This window comes from Rhinichthys klamathensis, unplaced genomic scaffold, assembly GCF_029890125.1.
Source record: "Rhinichthys klamathensis goyatoka isolate OS25496 unplaced genomic scaffold, OSU_Roscu_1.1 h1tg000005l_1, whole genome shotgun sequence".
Lineage (NCBI taxonomy): Eukaryota > Metazoa > Chordata > Actinopteri > Cypriniformes > Leuciscidae > Rhinichthys > Rhinichthys klamathensis.
This window is the reverse complement of record NW_026606558.1, coordinates 390,386-415,020: the sequence shown is the minus strand read 5'-3', so window position 1 is coordinate 415,020 and position 24,635 is coordinate 390,386. Positions and strand designations below refer to the sequence as shown.

The following is a 24,635-nucleotide window of genomic DNA, read 5'->3' as shown; positions in this document are numbered from 1 at the left end:
CAAGAGGTTCAGTATTCAGGGCTCTGGTGGATGAAAAGATTAAGGCCAAGGAGATGGTAGCGTGATGTGGCCCACAAGGGATCGTTTGGGTAGAGATGGGTCACTCTGCAATGTCTCATGGTTCTGCCTGTGGTAACAGGCTCAGAGGGAATGGGAGTTTGATGGTACAGATCTGACCAGCTATCCAGATGGGAACTGTGAGTGAATACAGGCACAAACCCTTATCATTTATCTTTCCTCTGCCACTTCTCAATTCGCTCCACTAAGAAGCCATCCCCATGAACTCAAGCTGAAGTAAACATCAGCTGAACATGAATTGAAGCATCACAGCCAAAAAATACCCAACCCTGTTGCAAGTTTCAACGAACATTTCCAAAAGCCTACACTTTGGCAGAGGATTCTGCTCGGCTTACCCAAACAGTGTGAGTTCTGTTTACCGTTATTGTATTTTCAGAACATGCACAGTGAGAACATAAAACTGAATACTTGCCTTCGTCCATATGATTCCCAAGTACGTCTTTCTTTTTTCCTTGAAATGTGTGGACCTCTGGAAAGAGAGAGAGGTTTTGTTAGTTTTGTAAAATGCATAGATATATAGACTTTTTTCATTGTCTGTTTTCCGACTGCTATTTTACAACTGAAAAAAGTTCTCCCCCAAAGAATAAAGACAGGTGAAAATCAAGTCTCACCGGTAGTCAGTCCAGCAAGGCAAGTTAACTTGTTCATTGTGTAAAAAAAAAAAAAAAAAGTGTTTTCGTGCTGTTAAAGTGTCATTAAGCTCCCACGCCAACTAAACTAGGCCTACTTAAGTGTTCCAAATCCTTCTTATCAACAAAGCATCCTTAGACCAGAATTACTTTCTAAACACCAACACCTTTGTTTTTTCTATAGCAACTGTACAATGTAGTATAAAACAACAGAAGAGTCAATGAAGCCGGGAACAATACAAGTACAAAACAAGTAAAACAGATATTTCTTCATACGTGATGATGAGAGAAACAGGCACACCCATCTAACCGACCTCCTTTTAGTGCCCCTATGAATTCAACTAGGACTGGGCAGTATACCGAGTTTGTACGATATATCGATATTTTTATAAACTATACAGAATGAGGCAATACAATTTATATCAATATATGTTAGTTTGGTATTACGAGCACATCTGAAAACAGAGTGAGCAGCTGCGGGGAAAGTGCATAACCCAAACTGTCCTAAACATGAGATATGCTTTATATTCAAAAATAACCAGTAAGATATAGTTAACGCATGTAGTTCAATCCAGCTTGCCCCGTCAGATGTTCAGTTCAGTTCAGATATTTGTACTGCTTATAGCATTTAAGATGTGGCGTTTTTCCTCGGTGCATAACTTACATTTCCATGTATTCTCCATATGTTGAAATCAGGCAAATATTTCCATTTTGCTGTCAGGAGTGGACGGGCCTTCTGCAAGCAATTCTCCACTAAACTACATTTTGCAAAACTATTTGTAGAATTTTAAACCTACAAATAAGTATATTTATATTATAGCAGTAACTGTAAATTTACTATTTGTAATGGGGTAATCAAATGTAGGCTAATTTAACAATTACCCCGTGCTTTTTTGTTTTAAATTTTTGATGTAGCAATTTTAACATCTGCTTTTTTGTTTTAACCCTTTTTTACACATATAGCATAGCCTACATGGTTACTTACATTTAACCATATATTTGTTTTCATAGCCTTCAACATTAACATTGTAAGACAACATTGGGCAGTATGTGAAAAAAAAAATACAGGGAAAAAAAAGAAAAGAAAAAAGTGCTTTTTTTAATCCAAATAGAAAAAGTCAAAAATACAGTTTCTCCATTCAGGGAAGAAAAGAAAAGAAAAAACCTCTGACCATATTGCCCAGCCCTAAATACAACTTTATACGTTTTTATCTTTTGTAATGTGAGGCCTGTTAAATCAGATACTCACGGTGGGCAGGACTAATGCAGAGCACAATACTGGTTGGGCTTCACATTGATTTCTCCACATTAGGCCACACTTCAATATTTCATCAGAAGCAATTCAGAATGGAAGGACGATCAATATGCATTAAAGTATCTGGTGAAATTATTCAGCAGATTAGGAGGTGTAGAAGTCCAAATCTGGCAGATGGTCAATAGCATGGATCAGCATGACCAAAAGACAACAGGGACTTAAAAGCTGAAAACTCAATTTTGTTTTGATATCAACATTCGTAATTGACTTAGCTGCTAGTATGAGAACATCATGACGAGTTTATGAAGCCTTTCACAAGTCATATAGTGACCGTTCTGAATCCCAGGACCAATTCTGTGTCATAAAACTAATGCAGTCATTTAGCCACCAGCAAAAAAATTTGGCATGAAAAAATAAAATAAAAATGTGAGATGAGGTAAAGAAATATAAATGTATTGAGCGCAAATGAACATGCATATTTTTTTGAGAAATGTGGTAACATTTATATCTATTTCTTGTAGGGGATTGCAGTAAGCGAAAGTGTATGCTTTTAGATGATGTAACTAGTTACTAGTTATAATCAACATTTCATTTCAATGGAAATTAATTAAAAAAAAAGTGTAGACATTTTATTTGAGGAAATAAAAAATAAAAATGGAAAAATAATAAAAAATATTTCTCTATAAATGACATTTAGAAAAGTGTCATCATTGAGATCCAATCAATATAATTCTGTCTTTTTTCAATCTGATTTTCAAAAAATAAATACATTTAATTAAATTCTAGCTATTCAGTTACTGGAGAGGCTTCCCTTGTGTCTCAATTGCATAATAAAATTGAAAATTTAAGATTGATAATACAATGCAATATATTCTTTAACATTATTTACATATTTATATTTTAATACTTCAGTAGTCGACATGATTTTATTGTCTCTTGATATGTACAAGCCACAAAAACACATGATCCTCCTGTCTGTGAGTCATAGTTCCCTGAGCAGGCAGACGAGTCACAGCATGCCCTCACTGTACCGTCCCCCTTTAGTGTTCAACACTCCACACCAATTCCAAACACATGCATGTATAATCCTAGTAGCCTATGCACTACTACACTACTAATAGAGTGAACAGAAAAGCACCGCTGAGTACAAGACGCTGGAACAATGCACACAGTATGTCTGATGACAGCTCCATTGAAGTTACCCTTGCATGCCATAGACTCAAACTATGACAACAAACACACACATAGACAAAGAAAACAAAATCAAGGATGGGAGGGTTCTCAGCATTTTATAACAGAGAAAAGAGTGTTGTCTCAAAAAGACAACTTTTCCTTTGTCTACAGTAGAAAGCATAGGAATATAACCAGAACCCCAAAGAAAACAAGGTTTGTGTCAAAACGTCTCTGTGTTTTTTGGTACATGCTATATACAATGAAAGTCAATGGGGCCCAATGTTGTTTTAAACTCCTTTGACTTTCATTGTATGGACAAAACAGTCTTTGGCTAACTTTAACACAAATGAGAGACAAATGAAATGGCCTGCCTCTTACAGGTGAGTTAGTGGTGGTAGTAAACAATGAGAGCATATTTCGGTTACCTTTAGGTTTACTAGCAGTTCGGGCCGCTATGCAAGAGAAGAGCTTGAGCACCCCCTTCCATGAGTACACAGGCTGTAGTCTAACCGTAGCAGACATGGGGAGCAGATTGACTCTTCATCATGCTCTTTACATAAAAACAAAAGGTCCCATAAGACAGAGTTCCTCCTTTCACTCGTTTTCCTACAGTCTTATTCTAGTGACACCGCAAGATAGAAACACAGCTCCAACAGGTCGCCTAGGGCCACTAAGGTATCCCCACCACCAGGAAGGGTTGAGTCCCGAACACCAACACACTCGTGCAATTTGCGCAATTCCAACAGCCGTTGCTTAAAGTGGAGCGCAGGAGATTTCCTTTTTAAAAGACTTGCTTTTCAGTAAAGAACAGCACATGATGAGTACAAAGAAAGTACAAGAAGTGGGGGAGAAAAAAAGGATTTGCTGTAATCTAGGAATGTTACACAAGTAGATCCAGTTTCCAGCGTCTGGAAGGAGACTTAAGCAGCAATCCCAGGGAAGAGGGAAAAAACTAAAAACAGGGTTAAGGAGACGAGTTGATAGGGTTTTCCTCCCTTTAAAAGCACATTCCAGGACTCGTTTGAGAAAGACCACTCCCATGACTTTCAGTATACCCCGTCAGCTCGGCAAGTGAAGACGGGGAAGGAAGAAACATGCTGTTGCACAGAAGAGCGAACTCTCAGAACGACCGCAGAAAGAAGGAGAGTCCCGCCTGCACCGTCACCACTGTTGCCTGTGGGTTGAGGAGTCAAATGCCAGTCTGAAGTCAGCATGCTCTCTCTCTCTGAGGACGAGGAGTGGGACCGGTTCAAGAGCTCAGCTGTGTCAGATTACACAGCTCCTCCTCCTGCCGCTGCCTTTATTCATGTCGACCAGACAAAGAGTCTTTACAGCATGGCACTTCCACGACAGCCGGCAACTTAAACAAAACACTCCACAATTACACACGCTGCTCATAAACGGCACTGACAAAACCACAAATGCATAGAAATGCAGATTTATGGACCCGTTAATGTCTTTGAACAGAGAGAGAGGGAGAACGTGGCACATTACAACAAATCCAATATCGCCAGTCTTAACTGCTATAAAGAGGCTCATAGTGTAGAGCCACATATACACCACTAAGTATGGCCTATCACCACTACCCAAAATACCCCAGCACATGCACACATGCTTAGAATGAGGCTGATTAAAACAATCTGACCTTTCTGCTCTTGAAACTGACATTAAGGCCCAGACGGTGGCCCCATATCAGCGTTTCAGTGTGACAAGGCTCTGACCATCTCGTGTGACCTTTGATCCCTCACCTTCGTCAAAACATGCCCTGTAGATTTAACTAGCAATAACATGACAACCAAAACATTAAATTCCACAATGCTGTGCTCATGAGACCTCTTATTAAAATCCTTGCCATTATAGCCACAACAAATGGTGTTCATCTTCACACAGTCTAACATCTGTTAATCATAGAGCTGTTAAATACAAGGATGGACTTACAAAAGAAATGAACGCCTTTGGAACAAAAGGCAAATGGTCTTTGATAATTTTAGTGTTGCTACATTATCATTTGAAAGGGCAGATGTGACGGGTCACGCATGTAAAAAGGGTTTTGCCTAGTCCTGCCTCACGTACAGTGTGACTGAAACACCTGCAGGCATCCTGCTCTGTGGTAAAGGCAGGGTTTCCGTTGTCCGGTAATTACCGGACATTGGCCGGGAAAAAAATGAAATGTCCGACAAAATTAAATCTCTCCGGTCAAATTGTCCGATTAAAATTGCGTAATAATCCCGCCCCCCTAACACAATATGAATTTGAGAACAAGCCTAAAATGTATAAAGCAAAAATACACCGACCTTTGGCTATGTTATAAAGGAACAGGCTCTACCGTTTGAAAGTTATTAAACAACATCGCATGCTGCATTTCAAATAAAGCGCACGCCTAGAACGGCTGTAATATAGACCTAAACAACGAACGATTGAGTGAGACGTTTCAAATATGGCCAGGCCCATTGATATTATTGATAAAGTTGATAAATTGATAAAGTTGACGATGCAGACTCGCCATCTTCGCAGTAGTGAACGCGCCTATAGAGAGAAGTGTGCACGCGCCGACGCCTCCGTGTCCTGATTAGCCTATATTGTCCACTATTGCTTCTTATTTATTAATCCAGGCAAATTTGTTGATGAAACATTGATTAAAATTAATATACAATTTATACAAAACGAAATTTTCAAGCAAAAATAATATTCTAAGATCGCTGGGTTGATTATTATTCGAAAATCGCACCCCTCCACCACATGCACGCACACATGCATTAGACTACACACCAGAGCATGTGAGCAAAGCGGAGCGGTGTGACGCTTATTATAAGTTAAAACACTTAAATATACGTTTCATATTTATAAATAATATAGCCTAATGTTATTATTTTTTTATTTCATCTATGTTGATTAGGCTATATGAAAAGGGAACCGCATGAGATGAGTAAGATAGGATCATAAGATCACCAATAGGCCTATATATCGGAAAACATTTGGAATTGGACAGACATGATTTTGACCACTTATTTAGTTTTGTTTTGTAGAAAGCCTTTCTTTAAAGTTTATTTCGTTTTGTATAAATTGTATCTTCATTTTAATCAATGTTTCATCAACAAATTTGCCTGGATTAATAAATAAGAATTTATTCATATGAAGTGTGCATTTCTCTCTCTAGGCGCGTTCACTACTGCGAAGATGGCGAGTCTGCATCATCAACTTTATCAATTTATCAACAAAAATGTTTCATTCATAATCATTACTTTCGCCGGTTCTTTGTGGCAAGCTTTATTTCAGGTGTTGCGTGATATCTCTGCGCCCAAGTAGCAGTGCTTCGCCTGTGTAGAGTCTCCGCAACGGCGATAGATTGAAACGCGCGTCCGAGTGAAGATTGCGCAACTCGCGCAGCGCGTCGTCCATGCAACTGATAGCAGCGGACACGAGCGCTCAGCTTGATTTAAAAAACAACTGATTTTAGCGCTAGATCTCTTATTTAATAGCGAACTAAATGAATGATGTGCTAGTTAACTGGATATGTTTTATTTATTTGTATTAGGTACATCCGTGCCTCAATGTTTCAAAAAGTGAATGTGTGTGAAACCATAGTAAAAAAACAATTGGTGTTGATTGACGCCAATCAGACTTTCATGTTTTTTTTCCGTCTATTTGAAAGTTAGGCTAATAATAACATGTTGCATTCGATACGGCCTGATTATGTCATTTTTTAAGTTATATGGCCTGCCTCCAGTTTTCCTCAACTTGACTAATTAAGAGGCGATATTTGACCGGCATATCATCAAAATGTCCGTTAAACGAAACCTCTGCCGGTCACTTTGACCGGCACCATTTTTTTCTAGCGGAAACTCTGGGTAAAGGTGCTTTTTCTAATTTCTCACCAATTTGTCTACACGGGTACAAGGAAAAACATCTTGCCATGTCTTAGGCAAGAAAAAAAAAACATGATTTCATAGGAAAAACATCTGTTAAACATCTTTTCACATAACAAAAATGTCTCCTTGCATGTTGTTTAGGGTTCCCACACCTTGGTTAACTTCAAATTCAAGGACCTTTCAAGGTCCAATACCCTCAAATTCAAGGACTTGAAGTGGGGACACGTTTGTTGTGTCCAACAACAAACGTTGAGGTACCTTCGTAGTAGTTTTGTGCGCTTGAACATCATGGCAACGTACAACACAAAGTACCTCACGCGGGAAACACTTAACGTAACTAACGCAAATCAAGCAGGCTAGAATGCATAGGCCACGAAGTGTTGGCGAAATAACACATTAGCGGACCGGGGGGGAATTTGGATTTTTTTCCCCAGAAAACTTCTTGCACAAAATAAATTCAAGGACCTGTATCTATGTATGTTTATTTTCAAAAACGTTCAGATTCACAAACTTTCAAGGACCCGTGGGAACCCTGTTATAAATGCATCAACTGTTAGTCACTATTAGGGCTGCAACTAACGATTATTTTGATAATCGATTAATCGGACGATTATTTTTTCGATTAATCAATTAATCGGATAGAAATTAAATTAGATTTTTTTTTTATTATAACTAAATAAAACCGTAAATCAGGGTATTTATGTGTAAAAGTGTACTTTAAAAAGTGCAAAAGCCACACATTGAGTTTTACTAATATCAATATTTGCATTGTTTTTAATGATAATTGCTGATGGCAAGTTGACAAACATGATTATTGTTAAAAAAATGATATCCAACATATTATGTTTTAACACAATTTTTGTTAAAACAAATTTACACAGACATGTTGTTCAGATGTGAATATCTGAACTAAAAACAAACTAAAAACATCTAAAATATATAATTCATTTAATTTTTATTTAAAATTAATTATATATAAGGAATATAAGGATAAAGAATATAATATATATAATATATAAAATAATATAATATAAGGATAAATTGATTAAATAAATATAGAAAGACTGAAAACAATTGTGTGAACGTAGAGCCGCAGTAGATCGCGTTTGAAAAACAATTAAAACTTAGTAGACAAATGCTATAAAAAGAGAACGGAATGGAGGTAACGTTACCCAGCAAGCTAACAGGCTTGAGTAAAGGACAGGAGAAATTATGCATTAGTGCACAAGCATTCGCTGAACACCACTGAGTACAGTGACTAAAAAACAATATTTTACTGCTGCTGTTATTAACTGGCTTTGTATTTAGTGCTTCACTTTGTAAACACCGTTTTAATTTAACCTATTTCTGCGGTAGCGCTATTTTAATCCATCACTTACGTTGCGAGCGAACTGATTGCGCAACCTGATGCTCGAGACAAAATACAGACATCCCAAGATCCCGGAAGTCCCGGGAGTCTCCCGCATATTGATTGCGGCTCCCTGATGCCCGCGAATTAGTTCAAACTCCCGAAATCTAGAGCGCGCAAGCAAGAGCGCGCATGCGAGACAGAAGAGACTGCTCCAAACCATAGACATAATAAATACATAGACGCCCTATTGGCCGCTTTGGAACGTTGCTGCGATACGTCAACGGGTCCGCCATTTTGCAGAGGGCAAGACTGCACTGTAATCAAATGTAAGTAAACGGGGGAGCTGCGTTTTTTCTGGATAAAAACAAACTGTTTTTACATTTATCAACCGATTTCAGTGGTTTGTATGTGGTGTACAAAAAGTTCCATCTCTAGTTATTTAAAATCTCGATAGTTAGACTTGTAAAATATTTTTTTTTTAATAAAGAATGGTCAAAGCTCAGGCTTGTCATGTATCTGGCTTTTTATTCTTGGATAAGAATGGTTCATTTTAATTCAAAAATGGAAAACATTAAAAAAAATAGTGGTCATCTTCTGAATTTAATGACACGTTTTAAACTGTCAGAAGTCAGACCCAGAATAATAGATCCAGGGTGACAAAGTAGTACAATAATTTTAAAAATAAATCATTGAATGCAAACTGTAAAAGAAGATGATTACAGTTCATCTCTGGAAACAAACGCACCATGTGCTCCACATTGCCCCCACAGGCCCAGATCATATGCTGACAGCAAGATGTTTTGTTAATGGTACAAATCTGCAATCAACGCAGAACAAGCACTTGAAAACAAAAGGGCTGAGGGCAAGGCAGAGATTCTACCGAGTATTACCATCTAAATGAAGACTCAGACATGATATTTCCATGCAGGTGCTCCAGGTAGAGTAAACACCAGAGCTCCTCTACACTACAGCTGGAATGCAAAACAAGTTTCCAGTGGAAAATAATATAGGATTAAAAAAAAAAAAAACACACACAAACACATTACTATGAAACCCACAATCATCAATACAGTTGTTTTGCATGAGAAATGGCTTTTGCCCTCACTAAGTCTGCCTAAACGAATGGCCTTTACACACAAGAACATTGTAAAGCGCATGCACTGACAGCAGGTCATCCACAGCCTTATTTCAGTAGGGTTGGGTATCGTTTGGGTTTCTTACGATACTGGTGCCAAATTGATACTTTTTAAACGGTACCGGTGCCTCAAACGATACTTAAAAAAAAAAGTGTCACAAAACAGAGGTGGATTACATTAAAAGGATCTACAGCTAGTTTGCCAAATTGGTCTAGATATGATGTCAATACCCCTCCTAATTAAGGCGCTTGGTTAAAAATACCTGAAACGCTTTCATGATTAAGAAAAATAAAATAGCGCGATCACTACTTTTTTTCAGCTTTTTTGTACTATGGCCCGTCGATTGTTGATGACGCACGACGGTCCTGAGTGCTAAACTAAAAAGAACACGTCAGAGGGGAGCGTTCGCGGGCAGTTCGACACACTCTTCTACAGTTCGTCGTCGGACCCACCTAGAGAGATAAAATGCCAAATTGTGCCAATACATGCCAGCCAATAATGTTTGCGCTGAATTATTGTCTAGATTCTTTATCGGTTACTGGAAAAACTTTCAGTGTTGGCCAAACTAAGTAAGGGATAATGTATAGCGAGGCGGTTGTTATAGCGAATACAACCCCGACAGGCTGGTGCGGGAGCCTGACGCGAAGCCATTATCCCGCTTATTACATGGCTACCTACCAAATAAATCAATAATTTGACAAAATATTGATTTAAAAAGGAATTTATTGATTTAAAAACGATTGTATTGCTTCCGCTAAAGAAAATAGTCCGTTCCGTCTCTGGTTAGAATCCTGCTGCGTCCATAGCAATGCGCTGTTTTTCATGGCAACGGTCTGTTATACTTCGCAGCGGTCTGTTATCAAGAAATAACACACCGCATTCTACACTGGAATTTAGCCAAGCCATGTAATATGTTATATAATTCTAAACAAATATGTTCATGTTAGACCTGCTTGTTAGTAACTGTATCGCTGCTGCTGATATGAAGTGGTTCCTTACAGCAAACACTCTCCCTTTCAGTAAACATTGGTAAACAATTGCCACAGGCACACCAATGCGTGTGCCCTACTCTATCCTCCTGCTCCTCCTCACCTACGGCTACGAGATGATTAGCATCCTGTGAACCTTCCTCCGTATTTACGGCACGTTCAGGCTCGAACTGAAAAGGGTGAACGGCAGACATTTCTCTCGCTAATTGAGGTAATAGTTTAACTTGATAACGCTAGTGTTTACGCGCCTTGTGTTTGTAGCGGCGCTGGGACCAGTCTACGTCACGGCCCAGAATGCAATGGGTAAAAACATTACAACAATGGCGACTTACAGGTAAAAACTTTATTTTAAAATATCTCGCTACAACGAAAACATCGGGTGTGTTATATCACGTTTGTGGCGCAAATGGTATCGCTAACGCAATAAGACTAAGTTGTCAAACTAGCCGGAGGAGATCCTTTTAAAGTACAGCTTTTTTATAAAAAGAATTCTTTAAATTGAACAATATATTAAAAGTTTAAACTATACTTAAATATGTAAATACAAAACACAACAAATGTACATGTCATACTCACAGTAAAACCTAAGCTAAATAACCCAACTACAATAACTTAACACTACATAACAGTTCCAGTACTACTAACAGGCATTAGTAGAGGAATGCAAGCAACTGCGATATTTGCGGGGTTTTTCATAAGGCTATGCCCTTCTTGTTTTACACGTTGTGCATGTGTATTAAATGTTAAATAAGTTAATAATGATAACAAGCTGTGTTTATCATGGTGATTTGTACAGACAGACAGATGAATAAACAGACAGTGAATGAGAGAGAGATTGACTTAGTGTGTGCGATTACCTGCATCTTTCCTTCAGGTCAAGTCAAATATTGGGGGGTGGGTGTTTTCTTTCTCAAATTTTTGCTCACTTAATGCATAAACGACTGTTTACGAGGTCGCAAAAATGGCATTTTTGACACATAACTGAGTATTTGACCATTCAAGCCCAATAAGGCGACTTAAAGGGATAGTTCACCCAAAAATGAAAATTAAGTCATTAATTACTCACCCTCATGCTGTACCTACCCCGTAAGACCTTCGTTCATCTTCGGAACACAAATTAAGATATTTTTGATTAAATCTGAGAGGTGGATGACTCCCCCATAACCTGAGACGAGAGTTCAAGAGATTTCCAGGACGCATGCGCGAGAACGGACGTTCTTCTTCTACTACACAGCGCGCGTCTTACAAGCAGAGGAAGACGCGCGCTGTACATAGTAGTAGAAGAACGTCAGTTCTTGCACATGCGTCCTGGAAATCTCTTGAACTCTCGTCTCAGGCCCACAGGGAAGCAATGGAATAGTCGAATAAAGTCGTTTTTTTTTTTGCACAAAAAGTATTCTCGTCGCTTGATAAACTTATAGTGGAGCCACTGTAGGCACATTAAATATTTAAACATTTTCAAACCACCCACGATACGTATCGCGATACTCTCATGGTGAACCGAACACACCCCGCCCCCTGCTGCCCCGCCCAGCCCCGGCTCAATACACCTCATTTGTTATGTGTACACAACGAATACAGGGCTGTTGCCTAACCACCATTAACCACATATAATCGCAATAAGCTCAGTGTTTTGTTACTTTTGATAATAAGCAAGGTGTAATCTTTCAAATTATGTCTATTTGATCACGAAATGCAAACAATAAATGCCGTTTTGGCGCTCTTAGATGTGGCGTGACAGATATCAATGTATGCATGCGGCAGCGCGATCATCTCTTCCTCAGTTACAGAATAAACATGAATGGACACCCGAAGGTATGTTGAAAGATACAGTATACTTACTGAAAGGCATCATAACTCGTGTAAACACTCAATCAGTGTTTCAACAGCGGAAATACATCAATAAAACGCTTAGTTTTTCACATAGCTTTATATTTACCTCAGGCAAGTCATTCAGTGTCCACAGCTTGCTGGTTTGCTAACTCTTTCACTAAATAAATGCTATATATTAGCCTATATATTATATTTTACTTAACCTGTTTATGATATCTTGATTATTTATTGTATGTTTAAAATAGTTGTCATGAAAATAACAGCAACTGTGTAAATTATTATATAACAATAACAAATTAGAGTAAAAACATGTTAATGCAAAAATTGCCTTATGTGCAGTTTACATGTTTTCATACAATTTGTTATTTGAGTGTTGATTATTATTATATCATTTAGGCTAAAAGTCTAGGCTCTGTTGTTAAGCTTTAATGTTATAGTAATGTGCAAGTAAGGGCTGTAGTTTACAGCATTAGCAGGGCCTGAATTTCGTTTTGGAAAATGGGGGGGAAATCCCCCCTTAGATGATTCTCATGGGGGGGATTTTTTTTTGTTTGAGGGGGAGGGGGAGAAAGGGGGGGCATTTTTTCCAAACAAAATTATTACATTTATCTTGCCTAAATGTTTGCGCTCATTGTATTTTTTCAATGGGGTAATATTGTTGTTAAGAATTTACACATCACTAGGAAGCTTGATTTAAATTGTTTAATTAAATTGAAAAAAGTAGCACAAATAAATACAATATAATAAAGATACAAATAAAGACAATTAAAGAGAAAAGTTTTTTAATAGGTCTAACACTAGTATTCATATACAGAAACTGAATAAAGTAATCAAATGGAAAATAATACTGGGTAGTATTTTAGTCCTGAATAAATTAAATACATAGGCTATTAATCCTGATTCCTTTAACTTAAAGCTATCTTTTGTTTTGACAACAAAATTAATGACAGACACATACGGCTGCCGTCACTTTAAGAGCTAGTGCACGGATCCTGTGTTCATTATACTGGCATGCGTTTTATGCTTATTAAAGACAAAACCGACTATGTTTAGAGTATAGCCTACTCACAAAGACCGAAATTGACAATTTTGCGTGTTAAAGCAATATAATCCGCGAAAAATAGTTACTGGCCAGCTGTTTTTGAGGCGGATTTTCTATGAATGTGCGCATAGAAAATAATCTCTCAGAGAGCGCGCGAGCACTGATTAGTTTAAAATCGCTTGAATATTTAAACTGGTAAGACTTAAAAAGACTTCAGTCACGATGTACTGCTGGCCCGATTGTACAAGTGAATATTCCGTCATGTCCCGACCTTACAGTCTATGGTCCCGACTCCTAAACGCGAGTGAGTAACGTATTATCGCCGCAGCGCTTGATGCCTGCCTTGCACAACACATTATGAGAGAAGAGATTGAAGATGCGCGCGGCACCGCTGAACACTCACGCTGTTTGTGAAATTGCGTCTGGAAGATAGTTGTTAAAAGACTGATTTGATTTTATTATCTGTGTGGATTACGATTGCGGGAATTTCCCGCATTATAAATGGGAGACCTGCGGAAATGATTAGAATTATGCGCAATACCCGCGCCGAAATTCGAGCCCTGATTAGCAGATAATTTTGTTATCCTTGAGAAACGTTTACTTGTAATTGAATTAATTTAAAGACAAGGACACAATTTGTTCATTAAAGCACTGTTTAATAAAAAATAAAAGCAATTTTAGCTTTCTAAACCCCCCCACCCCACCGAAATGAACCGAACCGAGACCTCAAAACCGTGGGACGAACCGAACCGTCAGGTTTGTGTATCGTTACACTAGGGATGGGCGATATGGACTTAAAAATATATCACGATATTTTCTGCCATTTATTGCGATAACGATATCAATGACTATATAAATACAATACCATATTCACCACTGTTTTTGGCTACAAGTGATAGCTGCATGCAAAGTAAAATGTACCCTTCACCAAATAGGCTCCTATAAAATACCAATTACCATACATAAAATAATAATCAAAAAACAGTAAAACAGTAAACACCATCCCTTGCAGAAATGGAAAAGTTGCATACGTTTCTTCTGTAAAAGTGCAGATAATGTTTAAATAGTGCAACTATACTGAAAACATCACACAGTAATAATTCAAATCATTTACAAGTTTGAAATATAAAAAATCTAACAACGAATAGTTATACTAATACTACTACGAATTCTGATACTAATAACAATATAAACCACATTAAGGATTGATGAGCTGCTGGGTTCATGAATATCATCACGTCTGCGTTTGCGCATTAGTTTCTGCTTGCTCAAAGCTGAATAATTCCAAATGAACTCCATTATTTTTACAGGAAAATACAACAAATAATATAATTTACATGTAGACGTCATGTACACTTCAATTCTGCGTGGTATGTAAGACTCTCTCTCTCTCTCATCGAGTGCGTGAGAAACACGGAGCGCTCTCAGCAGTGACAGCACGTCATGCGCCTCAGTGTTTACTGCGCGTCAAATACACTGTGTATTCATTGAGATGAACTGATATAGTGGGCTTTACGGATCACTTGACGGAGAGCGACACTCTCAAGCGCTCAGTCAGTGTTCGGCGAGATGGGCGGATGAAAATCTGTGTGTACCAGTTCCAGATTGTAGAGGTAGTTACTCGTTTAGCGATAAACTTCACCTCAGCTCCACGTCCGCCTTCCGCCATGCGCGTGAGCTGCGAATGCGTCCCGTCATAGGCTTTATCGTTATTATCGCGGGAAGACTAATTCTTATCGTGAGGAAAAATTTTAACGATATATCGCAAACGATAATATATCGCCCATCCCTACGTTACACCCCTACTGTATGAGCAGCAGCTTCATGTGCGCGCATTTCAGGTGTCTCAGAAACCATCTCTAAGACAGCACACGCATATACTGTTAGGAGTCCTCTTTCACCACTTATTGTACTTGAATGGTTTAAAATCATTTGTTTTTAAATCACAAGGCTTGAAAACGCATTCAAATGATAAGCTTTCATGACTGCACAGCATGGCCACATCACATGAGCGTAACCACGATAGACGATAGTCCAAAAATCTCTACCGGTTGATTGTGTCTATATCGCCTGACCCTATGTTCATCTCCAAATGGGCCACTCACTTCAAAAGTGAAACAGAAGCTACACCTGAATACATACAGGGGCAAATGAAGCATAACATGCACACACTTCATTTGTGATTCTATCCCATCCATTATCTCCAGCTCATCTCTACGATACCTTCTCAATGGGCAGAGTCCATTAGAGCTCTATCCTGTAACTCTATATACAGCAAAAGCTCTGGGCAGGGGCTGCTAATGTAACTAGCAGCTATAACCATGTAGATTACCACACGTAAGCTGTGGGCACTCTGGGCAAACAATGAGACATTTTGTGTATTTGTGTTGTCATTTACACTTACGCAAGAGGGTTTGTGTCTTTGCTGCTTAGCATCAAAATTCAAGAGTTATTAATGTACTATAAATATACTATCAAACTACACTCTCCGGCCACTTTATTAGGTACCCCATGCTAGTAACGGGTTGGACCCCCTTTTGCCTTCAGAACTGCCTCAATTCTTCGTGGCATAGATTCAACAAGGTGCTGGAAGCATTCCTCAGGGAGTTTGGTCCATATTGACATGATGGCATCACACAGTTGCCGCAGATTTGTCGGCTGCACATCCATGATGGGAATCTCCCGTTCCACCACATCCCAAAGATGCTCTATTGGGTTGAGATCTGGTGACTGTGGAGGCCATTTTAGTACAGTGAACTCATTGTCATGTTCAAGAAACCAATTTGAAATGATTAGAGCTTTGTGACATGGTGGAAGTAGCCATCAGAGGATGGGTACATGGTGGCCATAAAGGGATGGACATGGTCAGAAACAATGCTCAGGTAGGCCGTGGCATTTAAACGATGCCCAATTGGCACTAAGGGGCCTAAAGTGTGCCAGGAAAACATCCCCCACACCATTACACCACCACCACCAGCCTGCACAGTGGTAACAAGGCATGATGGATCCATGTTCTCATTCTGTTTACGCCAAATTCTGACTCTAACATCTGAATGTCTCAACAGAAATCGAGACTCATCAGACCAGGCAACATTTTTCCAGTCTTCAACTGTTCAATTTTGGTGAGCTCTTGCAAATTGTAGCCTCTTTTTCCTATTTGTAGTTAGGGCTGCAACGATTAGTCGACGTTGTCGACAACGTCGACAATAAAAATTTGTCGACAAATATCTTTGCTGTCGAGTAGTCGTTTGATCTCACGTGACCTAATGTAAGGGCCTGCAATATCGCGATTTGACCGCTACGGCGCTGTAGCGCTAGAGTGTAGTGCAGCCCTTACAAATGCTATTGCGGTAGAAGAGAAAACAGCGCGAATTATGACAGTGCAAACGAATCCGAACTAGCAAGGTTTAGGTTTGGGAAAGTTTCACAAAACTTCAAATCAAGAATGCTGTCGTGTGCAATACATGCAAGGCGGAACTTGCTTTTCTCCCGTGAAAAAGCACAACATGCATGTTGGAGTGCAAGAGGAAACATCCCGGCAAAAGAGGAGCCGGTGAGAAGTGAGTGTTCTCCAGCTGGAGCTTACTAACCACTAACCAGCGGTAAATCTCTCTTTATTAGAGAATGCAATACTACTAATAATAGTAATAATATTATCAATAGTAATATAATTACAGTAATGTGATGACTTATTTTGCATAGAATAAAGCTTGATCGAGCTTAGGAGTCAGGGCTGTTTTTATTATTGTAACACTATTAGTATATTAGGTATTATTATAGGCTAGTCTTATCACTTGCCTGTATTTTGTTCAATAATCATGAATACTTACAAAACGAGATGTTATATCCTTCCTATGATATAGGAAGAATATCATGGCAGTTACTTTATCATACTATAAATTAAAAGGTGAATGAGAACGTCTCTGTCAGCTCAATTGTCATGTAAAAAAAGATTGTAATTTTATAATTATAATAATTGTTTGCAGATTAATATTTTGCCATTCTTTGTGTCCTGAAGTAAATGTCCCTTTTTCTGTTTCAGTTCTAAGAAAAGCAGTGGGCCTATTAAACAATGCTTAGAGAGCATTTGTGTGTGATTTGAGTTGGACCGAAATCTGAAAACTTAAAGAGAATGACCTGTTTAGTTGGCTCAAAGTTCATTAAAACAACTATTTCAAAAGCTGAAGTGATTTTCTTTTTTTATATTATAGTTAGAATATGTATAACTCAATCTTTTAACTAATTGGAAAAGCTGAATAATCGTTCCAAACTTACTGATTAGTCGGCAAAATAATCGACGATTAGTCGATTAATCGTTCTAATAATCGTTAGATTAATCGATTATCAAAATAATCGTTTGTTGCAGCCCTATTTGTAGTGGAGATGAGTGGTACCCGGTGGAGTCTTCTGCTGTTGTAGCCCATCCGCCTCAAGGTTGTGCGTGTTGTGGCTTCACAAATGCTTTGCTGCATACCTCGGTTGTAACGAGTGGTTATTTCAGTCACTGTTGCCCTTCTATCAGCTCGAACCAGTCTGGCCATTCTCCTCTGACCTCTGGCATCAACAAGGCATTTCCGCCCACAGAACTGCCGCTCACTGGATGTTTTTTCTTTTTCGGACCATTCTCTGTAAACCCTAGAGATGGTTGTGCGTGAAAATCCCAGTAGATTAGCAGTTTCTGAAATACTCAGACCAGCCCTTCTGGCACCAACAATCATGCCACGTTCAAAGTCACTCAAATCAACTTTCTTCCCCATACTGATGCTCGGTTTGAACTGCAGGAGATTGTCTTGACCATGTCTACATGCACTGAGTTGCCGCCATGTGATTGGCTGCTTAGAAATTAAGTGTTAACGAGCAGTTGGACAGGTGTACCTAATAAAGTGGCCGGTGAGTGTAGTATATAACAATTAAGCTTGCTTAACCTCTTAACCAGCGCCCCATTTTTTGAGAATTTTCTGAAAATGACATACCCAAATACAAATGTCTGTAGCTCTTAAACCCTATGGTCCACATTCATAACTCTGATCTTTTTTTAAACTAGACACTTGAAACTTTGTTACCCAAGAGTCATTATTACTCAAAGTAGCATAGGAACAGAGTAAAACAAGGTAAAATTTACATGAATGTGACTCACGATTTCTTTTAATTAACTTCACTTAGGGAAAAAATGATCAGACTTTTATGTTAAGGGCCTGAAAACACCATAAAGATAAAATTGAATGTCTGACCATGTTTAGATTCAAATTTGAGGATGATACTCCCAAAAATGTAGCTTCTGTAAGCTTTTATTCAAGAAAAGTATAGGCGTCCTTTCCAAAATGCAATTTGGAGACTCCAAATGGACACCTGGCACCCAAACACTTTACATAGGGAGTAAACACTATAGGTCTGCAACAACAATTCAGAACTGTTATGCCCTTCAAACCACACAAGAAAAAAACGATTTCAGCACAACATTTGAACATTTTACCAAAATTATCTTTATTTTGAACAATTCTAATAGCAAAAACAGTGATTTCTCACTACATGTATAGACATTGCAGAAGTGTTCATTTTCCAACTAATGTATAAAATATATAAAAAGAAAAACATAAATGTTTTAGAACATTTGTAATTACAAACGTGGTTTTTACCCAAATAAATTGCAATAAACTGATACTTATAATGAATATCCTATTACTTCCTGTTGCTCTTCGTCATTTTCTGCAAAAAAACCTTCAAATCTCTTCTGTAGTCGACGATCCATGATACAGATGCTCAGATATAAGCTTTAGAGTAAATCCGTGCATTTATGCAAGCTCCATGTGTCAAAACATCGCGTTTATGTGTCTGTTTACATTCTGGTCGGCTAACTGTGTGTGCGTGCTGCGCGCGTGGCGAAAGCGCACATGTGAATGAAAACTTTGCGCAGTTGAATTTGACGAATGTGCTTGCATGAACTGTCTATCACTGCAATCGATTTTAGTTGGCTAATACTCCCATCAATCAAAACGTAGCTCAAAGGACATTGGATAGCATTATCCAGGCTTTTATCCAGTCGAAAGCCCAGCTGCGCGATGGACAGCGCGCTCAGCCTGTCAGGGACTCTCTTACTGTTTTGGTCTGTAACAGAGCCTGTGATTGAAGGACAGAGAAGTAGGATGTATCATTCGATCCGGAAGAGTCTAAACTGCGGGGGTGAGATGGCTTTTGAGTGTTGGAATATGGATTAGAATCGATATTTCTTTGAAAATGAACATGATGCGAACTCTATCTCGAAAACGCTCATGAAAACAAAGGAGGATATTTCATTTTTTTCCCCTATTTTTCGTTGTTTTGGATTAAAAAGTGGGATGCATTTTGAAGAGTGGACCCTTACATTGAAATGTATGCTGTTGTTTCTTGGATTCTTCCGAACTGATCTGAACCATACGAGATGAAAGATGAGTATAGCGGTTCATTTTTCTCATTTTCAAATGAGCAGTCCTTTAGCATTTTATTTAACCCTTTCCTCTCTGGTGTATTGATTGCAAAAACAAGTCTAGAACATGGTTCTTGAGTGTTTTAGCTTTCAAATGATGCATAGTTTATGATAGTCAGATGAATATTTGTTATAAAACAAAGCTTAAAAAAGGTAATAAAAGTATAGCCACGCCCTCGACGGCCCGCTCGCGGGCCGATGCGGGTTAAGAAGTTAAAGGCTTGTTACTGGTTATAAGGGATAATCAAAGACTTTATATACAGAAAAACGGTGCACTTGTATTACTATAAATGGGAGAAAGTACAACGTGCAAAATGGCGGAATAAGTCCCGCCTTCTAACCAAAAGAGCCAATTGACCCTTCGCTAAGCCACCCCCGAAAACCGCCACTGGCCAATCGTGTCTTAGCAACCGTAACTAGGCGCAGGAGGTCTGGCAAGCTTTCGAACGAGGGAAACATGCTGAACCGTTGTGCGTATGGTGGATTGTGCAAATCTGATACCCGGTATCCTAAAAGTTTGGACGGGGGAGTGGATTTTTTTTCCTTCCCGAAAATCTAAAAGCCGAGGGGAGAAATGCCGGGCGTGGATCAAGCAGTGTGTGAGACCCCATTCACAACTACATGTCCACAGGATTAACAAAAACACCTATTGCTTGGAAGTTGGAAATAATGACGGTTCTTTGTTCATAATGCATATATTTTAACGTAAAATAAGACGATTAAAGGCAAGATGGAGGCTCACTGACATACTTTAAAATATATTTCAGCATTTTGTTAATCGACAGCCTACTACCCCTGACTGAGTAACGTTAACCCAATCCGACTGCGGCTCTCCCGGTGTTATTCCACAAGATTTATTTCCTGTTTGATTTATAATTATTAGATTATTTTCACATCACTTACCCTGCTGTGCACGAACATAGCTGTTCTTCAATTTGTGTGTTTCCCATTTGAATGGTCAGCGTATGAGGCCTTGCGCTGGGGCTATAGGCTTTAGCTTCAATTTTTATGAAATTATTCTCTAATCGTTTGCATATTATTATGTCGTGGATATATCCCTCGAATGCATACTGCAGTCCCTTTTGTCTTGCTCTCTCAGATATTTCACATGTTCGCCAAAAATTACTAATTATCTCATTGGGAATGTCTGACACCGGTGCATACACGCTGTAATAGACGTGCCAGGCACGAAAGCTTGACAGGCGTAGCAACAGTAACTAGGGAGGGCGGGGCTTAGCGAAGGGTCAATTGCCGATTGGTAAAGTCATTGCGTCACTGCAGCTGCCGTTAGAAGCTCTGGTTCCTATAGAAACAGTCAGTGTTCTGAGACGTGCACTTAAGACTGCGCGTTAGCTTGGTCCAGGCAGAAAAAATGCAGTTTTATGTCATAATTCGAGCATTTAGAAACAAAATTTATGAGACAGTTGTTGTTGGATTTCATTGGTGATTTCAAATGAAATTTAATCGTAAGCTAGGTGAACAGTTTTGGAGAATTTGATGTTTCCCCACGCACTTGCGTTCAGATACTTTTCATACACGAGAAGTGGGTTCAAACCCACAATGTAAGGAAAGAACAACAATACCTTAATGTGCTGACTTATGTGGATTAACTTTTATTTGAGGAAATATGTTTATAATAGGCTATTAGGTTTGAACTTTGGGCCTGCGGTGCCTATTGATTCAATTTTATTAAATATGTCTATAATACGAATGCTTTCAGTAAATGTTTATTTTTTCAATGATAATGCAAGGCAAGCACATCACATGTATCTGACCTATTTTAGCAGCATTCAATATGGGATTTGACTTTATAGATTAAGTAGCCTAGTCTATTTCAAATGGATTGCATTATATACAGACTGTCTCCGGGTGGTGGGTTAGACTAGTCGGTTGCTGAATTTCTGTTTAAACATTAATTAGTCATTGTGCACACCTCTAGTTCTGACAATAAAGAGTAGTTTAAAACCACAAAAAAACAGTCTGGTTTCTACAACTTTCACTTAGGAGCAAAAAAGTGCTTTTAAATTGGAAATAAATAAAGATTTGCCCTTTTTTGGGCGATATGGCCAAAAAAGAACTCACGATAAAATTTTTCATTTCAGTCCATATTGATAATTATCACGATAAATGGCAAATCTTTATTTCTTTCCAACTCTCGTGTTTTTCTGTGGGTGTTCGGCCATTTCCATGGGTGCTGCTTAAACCTCCGAACACCAAGAATCGAGGGGTATAGCAAGTATAAGAGGTGGAAGAGCGATGCAATGGGATAGAGAGTGTGAAATGGTCGATCCCAGCTCTATACTCCCATTTCAGCTATTCTAAAGAGGGTCAGATTACCTCACCATTACCCTGGCCTGAAGCTGTGGAGTCTACCTCTATAAGACAAATGTCATTTCAAATGTCCAAGTGATCGTGCAGCTGTCCCACAAAGACAGTTTGAAAACACAAGAGTCACAACAAAATAACTCCAGTCATTAAATAACACTAAAGAATAATACCCAAAAATGCAATTTAACAGAAACAAATGTCTTGCAAGTCAACACATAATAATTTAAATGTAGGCATTAGAAATAGCCCAAATAAACAAAAACCGTGACCATTTAGACAGAAAAACAACTTACATTGCCTTCTGAAGATCTCACAAAAGTGCAAAAATCTCTACAGAAATAATCAATAACTTTGTGATGAACACTCCATAACATGATCTCTATTTCACTGCTGAGGTGTGTAAAGAGAATGAAAGAGAAGGATTGCATTTCCAAGCATCTGGACACACGGAGACAAATCGATGCGTCCCAAATTCAAGGCAGAAGGGTCTATACATTATTAACCTTATGCCTTCTGCATTTCTCAAAAGCATTGTGAGCTAAGTTGATATCTATTATTTACCCTGGACAATCAATCCTTCATCAATCCAATAGAGATGTCATTCAGCAAATGAGATATCACAGAAGGGTGGTTTATTTACAGCACTTTAAACAAGTAGCCTGAAGGTTCTCTTAAAATACATTCTATGCTGCAAAATATCCAGTCTGTGGCAACACTCCAGTGTTTATAACAGCCTTACCTTTCTAAAGATAGTAGAATAAGGTTAGTTACCGAAGGGATTTGACCCTCTCCTATCTAGCTATTGCTTCAACCAACTGCAACTTAACCTCAATTACTGTAATCGATAGGGGAGGTGCTTAAATGGATATTTAAGGATAAAGAACAACGAAAACAGTACAGCTCAATTCAGTCGCAACAAAGATGTAAGCAAAACATCTCCCTGGCAAATCGCAGTCGCTTTGTAAACAAAACGGTGTGGTGATCAAGATGCCAAGTTCAAGGCGTCTGTGAGCGCGGAAGCTTAAAATAAATCCCGTGTGTAGCAGAGACACGGGCATTCGTGGACATTAAGCTTCTTTAGGTCTCAAAGCAATCACATACACACGCACATCTGATGATTTTACTGTAACATCTTGGGTTTGAGAGAGTCATGTGGAGACTCAACACCAAGTGTCGATTGACGGCTAGCTTTATGCATGTTTTCTTTAGGACTGATTTCTAAATCATCATTACAGGTTATATTGACCATAACGGTGATAAAATGGTTCCTACATCACATACTAGCCCAGCTAGCCCGGTCTCTGTGTACATGTGTATTTAATGCCAGGATTCTTTTGCAGAGAATAATACAGTATCTGTCAGCCAAGCCATCTCTCTTACGCTTAGAAATAGTCTAGTATGATTCAACGTCAGTTAATGAGGCCTCAAGCTTACAACTAAATATTAAACACAAATAGTATGTCTGCGTGCAAGCATCCGATTATTAACATTGGAAAGAACTCCAATAGTTAGATTACATTTAATTTCATCACATTAACAGTGTCTCACTTAGCACAAGCATAGAGAGCTAGCAAAGCCGGGATAATAATGGTTCCATGGACCAAATCTCAGCGTTTAAGAGAATCAAAAAAATATTTTAGGACTGGCTACGAGCCACACCGGGAATCTTAATGTGTTAACAGAAAAATAGGTAAAATAAATGGTGTATTGATGAGGAACACACAGTAAAAGGTTTGATAGCATGGTCGGCTAGCCGCTTTTTAAGCTAGCTAGCTCGCTAAAATCAACAACAGAGCCATTATCCTCGAATGAGGGATTTAAACACTGCACTTACCGCTGTAAAAATACCCCTCTGCTGCCAAACGGAACAATTAAAAAAAATAATCCACTACACGTTGGTCCTCGTCCGTTAACCGTTTGGATGTTTGTGTTTCCACATTCGCTAAAAAGGAGACGCTGCTGTCGCCCGGCAGTCTCGGTGTCGCGCACTGACTGAAGCTGTTGAAATATATTTTTCACGGGAGCGGCGCTACAAGTCACGCGCTTCAGCCACATGAACGCGGGAAGGAGAACAACGTTGGGTCAACAATACAGACCATTGACTGTTCAACCGACAAGTGATGGGATGTCCGTCTCATTACATTTCTACGAATCGGTTCTTTCGAACAGTTCATATCAAAGAACCGATTCAGAAAACCGTTTCATCATCAACACGTGGCCCCTGACATCCCATGTTTAGTGTAAAATGTTCGAAGAAAACCACATGCATTCATACCGTATATTTTTTTACTTAAGTTGTATTAATGTATATTAATGTGTGTTATTTAATGTTCTGTTGTTGCGACCATGATTCAGCAAATTAACGTCACATCATTTGCTTTAAATTGCAAAATGCATTTCATGTGCATCTCTCGGATAAAAAGCCTGGATGGTTTGATTCAATATTAAAACCAACCCTTTTTCGTAGGCCTATGTTAATATAAAAAAAC

At 38.7% G+C, this 24,635-nt stretch overlaps 1 protein-coding gene across 5 annotated transcripts in view; it reads right to left on the bottom strand.

Annotated features, from left to right (window-relative positions):
* siah1 (siah E3 ubiquitin protein ligase 1) overlaps positions 1 to 24,635 on the bottom strand; it is a 66,938-nt gene that overhangs the window by 6,244 nt on the left and 36,059 nt on the right. Inside the window, exons 2-3 of one of the 5 annotated variants that reach the window (XM_056253983.1) lie at positions 23,981 to 24,034; positions 491 to 547 (exon numbers count right to left, since the gene is read on the bottom strand). In XM_056253983.1, coding sequence (XP_056109958.1) covers positions 491 to 500 — 10 coding nt within the window. In that variant the 5' untranslated portion in view covers positions 501 to 547; positions 23,981 to 24,034. Of the gene's footprint in view, positions 1 to 486; positions 548 to 3,560; positions 3,711 to 23,980; positions 24,235 to 24,635 lie in introns of those variants that run through there. The other 4 variants (XM_056253992.1, XM_056253974.1, XM_056253965.1 and 1 more) reach the window with 4 other exon arrangements.